Below are 8952 nucleotides of genomic sequence, written 5' to 3' on the forward strand. Positions count from 1 at the left end.
TTGTAGGAAATTCACGCAACCACTGTCAGATATAGAAGTTGATGAAAAACAAGCAATTTATTTGGAATGTGAAACATCACACACAGTTTCCACAAAATGGCAATTGAATGGCAAAGACCTTACTGGTATGGACCATCGAGAATTGCACCAAGAAGGACGATTCCATCGGTTAATTATCAAAAAGTCGAGCATTCTTGATTCCGGAAAATACACTTGTTTGGTTAAAGACCAGATTACTTCCTGCACAGTAGTAGTTCACGACGTGAAAGCAGAATTCGTTAAGAAACTTGAAGATGTAGAAGTAAAAGAAAACGATTGTGCAATATTGGAGGTAGAAGTTTCTTCGGAAACTGTGAATGTTACTTGGCACAAGGTATGTAAATACTATATATTGTTTTCAACAAAACCATTTTTAAGTATTATTCATTTTCTTATTGTTAAAATCATCAGAACGGCGAAATGCTTACGGATGGTATGAAAAATAAAATATTCTTTGAAAAGGAAGGTCAAACACGTAAGCTAATTATTCGAAGCATATCTGTTCACGATGACGGCGAATATACGTGTTCGTTAGGTGAACAAGAATGTACAGCAGAAATAAATGTTATAGGTATTTATGCCATAGTTATTATTTTTATATTATAATTTATAGTTTCAAATACTAAACTTTATGAACAATTATTTCTTATTAATAAGAAATATTTATAAAATATTTAAATTTATACTTTTACAAACATTTTAATAATAATCATACAAAATAATGGTAGTCATTAATAACAAAAATTCACTCCAATCAATCAAATTGAATATTCTATTAAAAATATTTATTATTTTTTTTTTAAGAATTTAGTTTTATAAATGCTTTCATTTAGACAAAGATGTTTCCTCGATATAACTAAAACTAACTAATTAAAATGAGTATATCTGCTATAAATCAAACATATAGCTTATAATTAATCGTTTTTTTTTTCAAAAATATGAATATAATATAGTATTTATAACATTTACATTATTTTATGTTGATACTTTAACATAATATGAATTATATTTCTATGTTAACTAAAAACTACATATTTTATATTATAAATTATAATTGTTATTTTTCAGAACTTGCACCACAAATAATAAAAAAACTAAAAGATCAAAAAGTGGCTACTGGTGAACAAGTGTTATTTGAAATAGAATTAACTAAAGGTGATGCTTTAGTTAAATGGACAAAAGATGGCAAAGAATTACACTTAAATAATAATGTAAGATTAACCATCGATGGCAAACGACAGAAATTAGAGATAGTCAATGCTACAAAAACTGATACTGGAGTTTATGGATGTCAAGTTCATGAACAAACTTGTACAGCAAAATTAACTGTCGAAGGTACAAATACATAACAATACTATATTTTTATAGTTCAAACAGACATTTTAAATAACGAAATAAGCGTCTACATCTAACAACCTAATTAAGCATAAAGTTTACATGGTGAATAAATGCGATTTTTTTGTGATTTAAACTCAAAAAATTATTATTTATATATTGATTTTATGTACACAAAAATCACTATGTAGCACACGAGATCCCTGTATTCAATTTTCCTATATAAAATTGTATTTTTTTTTTCATTTTTTAGTTAGTGTATCATAAATTTTCAAACGGCTAACGAGTAATCGAGCTGCACTTGAATTACGAAAACTATAATACTATAACATTATGTATTCTATAAATAACTTAAAAACCAAAACTAACAATTGATGTTTTCTAGAACCAAAAGCCAGTTTTGTAAAAAAATTACCTGATATCACACTCGCCGTTCAAGGTAGTGATATTAAACTAACAGTCGAGCTTTCCAAACCGGATGTACCAGTAAAATGGCTAAGGTACTCTTGATCATACATATTTTATCTAATTCGTATTTTATTTTTAACGTTGTAAAATCTTACAATTTAGATCAGGTAAAGTGATTAAGGAATCAGACAAATATGAAATTATTTCTGAAGGAGCCGTCCACACTCTAGTTATTAAAAAACCTACTACTGATGATGAAGCAGAATATATTTGTACGGCTGTGAACGTAAAAACATCAACGAAATTAAAAGTTGAAGGTACGTTATTTACGTTGTTACACTCTATTAGAATATTAATTTCACTAATTTTAATATGACAAATAATTATCAGTTAAAGAAGAACCACCCAAAATAAATAACCTTCCAAAAGAATATCGTTTGAAAAATGGGGAAGATCTAAACATGAATGTAACATTTACATCAACAATGATGCCGACAGTAGAATGGTTTATCAACGGAAGCGTCCTAATAAAATCAAATAGAGTATGTAAAATATTCATCCAATTAAATCAAAAGTCATAAATTAAATTTTTGGTTTAGGTGTCCTATTCTATTAGTGAATCATCAGTGAGTTTAACGATAACGAAGATCGAAGAAGTAGACACCGGTGTCTTAACTTTAAAATTAAAAAATATTTACGGGGAAACTACAGCAGACATGGACATTGTTGTTATCAGTTAGTATTAAAAACAAAAGTTTTTCTAACAAACTTGATCAATAAAAAATTATTATACATACTACACATATTACAGAATTACCTGGTGAACCGGGAGTTCCAGACGTTATAGAAGTCACAGACACTTCTGTCACACTTCATTGGAAACCTCCACAATTTGATGGAAATTCGCCAATTGAGGGTTACATTGTTGAATATCATGACAAAGATGAATTTATGGTGTAAGTAAACACAATATTGTAATATATTTCAATGCCCTCAATTGTACACCCATTTTTTTTATTATAATTTATCAGATGGCATAAGGTACAAGTAACAGATACCACACATGAAGTCATAAATTTAGTAACTGGACATGAAGTAATGTTCAAAGTGGCAGCGATAAACTGTGCTGGAATAGGACCGGCATCGCACAATACAAAATATGTTAAGATGGCAAGTCCCGGGTCATTTACTCCCCCTGTCATTCAGGAACCCTTATCTGACTTATCAATTGGAATGGGTAAATCGGCAGTTCTTCAGTGTGTTATTACTGGAAAACCCACTCCGGATATTAAATGGTAATCGTATACAATGCCTTATTGCATCATAGATTAAAAAAAAACCTGTCATTTAATTTATTTGTAAAATACATAATTTAATCAACAAAATATTAATTTTGATTTCAACCTGGTTAACAATATTAATATTTAAAGGCTTAAGAACAAAACCGTATACAAAACAAAGACAACGTCCTTTGAAAACCATGTGGCTAAGTTGATGATCGCCGAGTGCAATGAATCTACACCAGGAACTTACACGTGCCAAGCGACCAACGGAGCGGGTACTGCGCAAACATCGTGCAAACTCAGCGTACAAGATGTACCTAAAATTGAAGTCCATGAATCGGAGACTTCACAAATGATTAGAGTGCGAAATCAATGGAAGGTCAAAGCTACGTACAAAGGTTATCCAAAGCCAACCATTTCGTGGCAAAAGAACAGTGTACCATTACCCGTGTCTGATAAACACATAAGTGTATACGACGACGAAGACGAATGGTCATCGACAATAGCTATTTACTCAGTGGAAAGACCGGACACTGGCGTGTATACAATTACCGCGTCGAACGCAGCCGGCACGGCTACGTGCAATCTGAACCTCAAAGTTATTGGTGAGTAAACCACTTTTCTAAGCGGCCATCGATGAAATAATATTAACATGCAGTATTGTGTTTAGAGCCGGCTAAGGACGGTAAGGGATAAACAAAATTCGGTCCAGTTGGTAATATTTTGTTCACGCCCCTTGTGTCAAAACCCGTTATTTTGTTGTTATTTCCCCCCCCCCCTTTCTCGCAGGGAATGGGTCTGTGAAAAATCCACTTATATGTGTCTTAACATTCTCACCCTATTCAAATAACGAAAAACCGAATCTTAATTTAAAATCTAGCGCATATTTTAAAATACTGTTTTATTTTAATGTACAGATAAACCAAGCGCACCGCAAGGTCCAATGCGCATTAAAGAAATAAACTCGGACTCTGTGACAATCGAGTGGAACAAACCATCCGATGACGGTGGTTTGGACATATCATCATACCAGATTGAAAGGTGCAACGTTGGCAAGATGATCTGGTCTAAGGTAGCCGACGTAGACCATGACGTATCAGCATACAGCGTGCAAAAGTTACACGAAGACGCCGAGTACATGTTTAGAGTTTGCGCTCAAAACGCTGTTGGCGCATCAGACTTTTTGGATAGCGAACCTGTTACCGTTAAGTGTCGATACCGTAAGTAAATCGAAAGTCAGATATCTCAGTGAATAAACGATAAGTAATCTCGTTCATTAGTTCATTATCCACAAATAACATAACAGTGGTACGGGAACACAGTCATTGCAGTTGTATTAATATTTTGAATTAACCCGATAACATAAAAATTATAATTATAGATATTATTATGATAACAAACATATTAATATTTTTGATTACAAAAAATACAATAAAAAGAACATATTTATGTATATTAACTTTTAAAAGCAATTATGCTTAAAAACCGTATGATATAGTATAATAACTTTACTATTTACGAGATAATTAATATTTTATTTAAACGACATAGATAAACCGTCGGCACCACAGGGCCCATTACAGATCACGGGTGTGACGGATACATCTTTGACAATCGCTTGGTTACCACCTTTCGATAATGGTGGAATAGCAATCGAAGACTATTGCGTAGAAATCAAGGAAGTAGACAAAAAAGCTTGGAGAAAGGTATATAAAATAAATTGTGAACAAATTCGTAACATAAAATATGTGTGATCAACTGTGGTTTTTCTGATGTTTAGATAAGTTCCACAAAAGATTTACACTTAAAGGTGTCGGACTTGAAGAAAGGATCGTCCTACGACATCAGGATTATCGCTAGGAATCACGTGGGATACGGGAAACCGTATCAACCAGACGAACCTATTGTGGCCGGCAAGCGCATAAGTGAGAAAAAATTAATTTCGTAAAATACGTGCTGTCTTTAGTACCGTTTTACAGTGTGTAGACACGTTAATGCTTTTTTGCTTTTATTAATCTGCTTATATAGGCTTTAGAAATGGAATATCCGATGAAACATTATACGTACTTATGGGAATATTCCCAACCAAATCAAGAGCTTCTGGTGAGTAATTATTTCTCCGCTTTGGCCGCTATTTTCAAGTCCTGTCAACCAAAGTTATATAATTTTGTGTTGTCCATAATAGAGACTGATTTTTCATATCACTTTAACGCATTACTATTATAAAGTGTTCTATACGGTTATAATAATATGAATATAAATATTTAATATTAAAATATGCTTATCTTGATCGTGTCTTTACATTCTCAGCTCTAAAATATAATGATAATTATTATTTTCAAATTTTATTTTTTTAACATTGTTATAAATAATACATTAAATTTTTCACATACAAATAAACATTATTTTTTTTAAATATTTTTTTTCGAGCTGATCATTTTAATCAATTTAAATCATTCTACTATTTCTACTCGTAATACAAAAGTTATTATTTTTTATTTTTACTTAATACAAAGTTAAGATATAGAAAATAACTGATACTATAAAATAAAAATAATTTCTAACTAAAATGCATGCATACTCTATAATCGCATTTTGTTTAAGAACAAATGATAATTTTAATCATTTGATCATTCAAACTTACGATATAATTAATTTATTCTTTTTAGCAGTGAACACAAATTGTATGAATGTAAATAATAAAAATGATTATTTTATAAAACACGATTAATCTTTTATTTTATTTTATAAAATAGACATAGACTATTACTATTACTATAACTTCTCGTAATATTCACAATAATTTTTAGACCTTATAATATAATTGCTTAATAGTTAATTGTATCTATATAATGATCAGTATTAATTACTATATTAGACTTAGACTGTAATGAAAGTGGGTACTATACTGCTAAATTTCAGCTGGTTTAATTATTTCTTCTTGATTTATTTACCTACTCGTAGTGTAAACCATATTACTAAACCGACATGAACCCATATAAATAATATTTTGTTTAAATTAATATGGATTTTTGAAACTGTGAGGTTTATTAACAACACCGGTTATGGAAACCCCTCAATATTCCATTATACAGAGTGTCTACAAAGTTCACAAATATTTTAAAAATTAAACAAATATTAAATGTCAAAACTCGTTTTAGACACTCTGTATGTTACCTATACAGTGTACACTATACGCAAACCATACTTATTAATATTATATACACAAAATGAACTAGTAATTAATATAATAATATTATGTACATTGTTCAATCTGTAGTTGTATACAAATTATTTTATAAACATTAAATTGTATGTATACATTTAATAAATGTTAATCTCATAATATTCAAATAAATATAAGCAAAATTAATTTTGAATTGTATAATGATTTTTAGCTTCGCCGTCCCCGCCCACGGAATTCACTGTGAGTGACATTACCAGCAAAACCGTTACGTTACATTGGGGACTACCAGAAAGTAATGGTGGATCTGAAATCACAGGTACAAATTATAAAAATGTTTAAGAGGATAACATTTAAATTGACACAATAATTACCTTATTATCTTAGGTACGCAGTGTAGTGTATAATAATACACCTAATGTAATTTCATTGTTGTTTACCGGTTTACCACTTTTTATGAATCACGGCATAATATAAACGTAATGACGTATACTCTTACTGACATTTTGATAATCATCATTTCTTCATTATTTTGTTCTCCACCCCTAACTCTTTTTTGTCTTTATCTTCTTTGCAATAACTCTAAGATATTTCTCGATAACTATAACGAAACAATCAATTTATTTTCTGCAGGCTATGTGATTGAAAAACAGCTGAACACGACGAACAAATGGTTCAAAGTAGCTACGCTAGAACCGACTACAATGAAATATTGCGTAGAAAACTTGAAAGAAAAATCGGAATATTATTTCAAGATTTATGCGGAAAATTGCATCGGCCTAAGTCAACCGGTTGAAACGAAATTAGTCAGTCTGTTAACCCATGCTAGTAAGTTGACCTACATTGGAGGCTGTTTTTTTAATTAAAAAAAAAATATGATAATATTTTAGAACCGTAATATCCGTTAAAACAACGACAGCAATAATAATTTTAAAAATGAAACATATTATAGTTATCGTAACCACTAATGGTAATATTAATCATCGTCGTCATTATCACGTATTTCTCTATTTTTAGCCGTACCCTCGCCTCCCACTGCTCCGCTTGAAGTTCGAAATCTGAGTTCCAACGCAGTAATAGTAGAATGGGGTGTACCGGAAACGGACGGCGGTGCACCGCTGCTGGGTTATAACATAGCGATTCGGGACGAGAAGAAAACTATGTGGATGGAAGTTGGACGTGTGGACACGGACGTACAAAAATTCAATATCAAAGATTTACAGGTATATTTATTTTTTCGGGAAACTGAGTATTATCAAATTATAGGTATAAATTATAAATATATAATATATATTATAATATGATATTTTTTTTTTCTAATTGCAGGAGAACCATAGGTATCACATTAGGATATTGGCTAAAAACGAAGTGGGTGTCAGTGAGCCACTAGAAACTGAAGAACCGTACACCGTGCAAAAACCGACAGGTAAAAATAAAATTTATTTATTGTTCTTGACACAAAAGTCATACCTACGAGATTTTAGACCATGTTATGACGAATGTCAATGATAAAATTTCTAATTAGCGATTAACCATAAAATATTAATTTTTAATATAAACAACAAATAATAACTCCAATACTCGCTAAACATTAAAATTAAGAATGTCCAAGATTAATATTAAATATAGGCAGGGTAAGGTAAGGCATTTCATTCCATTGATTGATATTTGATACGTTTTTTGCTCAGATTATTACGAGTCGGACGTTGAAGAATCGGTCATGGAATCCAAACCGTCTCTGACGCAAACGTCGGAAACCACTACGTCATGGCTCAGAGAAAACAATATGGACGCTGACATATCGTCATATTCGAATGCTGCGTTATTGAAGAGGAGTGAATACTTTTTCCGCATTTGGTATTACGCGAGAACATTATTCAAATAATAGACACTCATCATTATTGTTTTTATTATTATTATTATTATTATTATTAATATTATTACCTATTTTTATTATTACCTATTACCCTTTATTATTAGGTACCTATTTTTATTGTCAAACTAACGCCAACATACGAATGAGGTGAAAATGTTTAGTATCGACGTTCCCTGAGTCGAGACGAGACGTTTTCACAAATTTCTATGTTATTGTTTTGTTTTTTTTTTTTAATGATTGTGATAAAAAAATTTCTTTTTAATTTTAGTTTTTTAGCTTAATGATTCCCTACCCTTTCCAAATCCCTGTTATTAATTATCTAATATGTGTTTTAATTTATAAAAAAAAACGGTGGTAACTTAAATTACGTATTATTTATAAATTAATTCACATATAATCTTTAAACTGTTATTTAAATATAAATGTATAGCTATATAATAGCTGTACCTATATTAACTATATTATTGTACTCCCTATTATTTTAGTATTAAGGAATATATGTATATTTAAATAAATATATATTTTTTTAATTACCTATAATTCAAGCTATTTCATTTTTTTATATTGATAAATTAAAACGAACATGTTTATACATAATAATACAATTGTAATAATTAATAATACGAACGGTTCCGGTACAGTCATATTCTACATAGTTATATTTATGTAAAACCAAATAAAAAAAATCGGGGAACTCACACTGATACATAGTATTAGGTTTCGAATGTATTTTCGATACTGAGTATGTAGGTCACTACTCGATCTGCTATAGTTATATTAAATGGATAAATTATTTAAAACGATTGAAATTTGAAAGTGTAAATTAT

The 8952-nt window shown here is 30.3% G+C and overlaps 1 protein-coding gene across 1 annotated transcript in view; it reads left to right on the forward strand.

Moving 5' to 3' along the window:
- Positions 1-8524, forward strand: part of LOC113555241 (titin) — a 102950-nt gene extending 94426 nt beyond the window's left edge. The window contains exons 90-109 of the mRNA XM_026959636.1: positions 7-373; positions 451-610; positions 1108-1374; positions 1760-1874; positions 1945-2099; positions 2173-2324; positions 2382-2517; positions 2594-2738; positions 2814-3077; positions 3213-3670; positions 3736-3750; positions 3983-4285; positions 4617-4771; positions 4846-4990; positions 5094-5168; positions 6464-6568; positions 6883-7077; positions 7267-7472; positions 7576-7675; positions 7938-8524. Of these exons, the coding sequence (XP_026815437.1) occupies positions 7-373; positions 451-610; positions 1108-1374; positions 1760-1874; positions 1945-2099; positions 2173-2324; positions 2382-2517; positions 2594-2738; positions 2814-3077; positions 3213-3670; positions 3736-3750; positions 3983-4285; positions 4617-4771; positions 4846-4990; positions 5094-5168; positions 6464-6568; positions 6883-7077; positions 7267-7472; positions 7576-7675; positions 7938-8134 (3715 nt within the window). The 3' untranslated portion in view covers positions 8135-8524. The remainder of the gene's footprint in view (positions 1-6; positions 374-450; positions 611-1107; positions 1375-1759; positions 1875-1944; positions 2100-2172; positions 2325-2381; positions 2518-2593; positions 2739-2813; positions 3078-3212; positions 3671-3735; positions 3751-3982; positions 4286-4616; positions 4772-4845; positions 4991-5093; positions 5169-6463; positions 6569-6882; positions 7078-7266; positions 7473-7575; positions 7676-7937) is intronic.
- The last annotated feature ends 428 nt before the right edge of the window (positions 8525-8952 follow it).

The sequence above is a fragment of the Rhopalosiphum maidis genome, chromosome 2, assembly GCF_003676215.2.
Source record: "Rhopalosiphum maidis isolate BTI-1 chromosome 2, ASM367621v3, whole genome shotgun sequence".
Lineage (NCBI taxonomy): Eukaryota > Metazoa > Arthropoda > Insecta > Hemiptera > Aphididae > Rhopalosiphum > Rhopalosiphum maidis.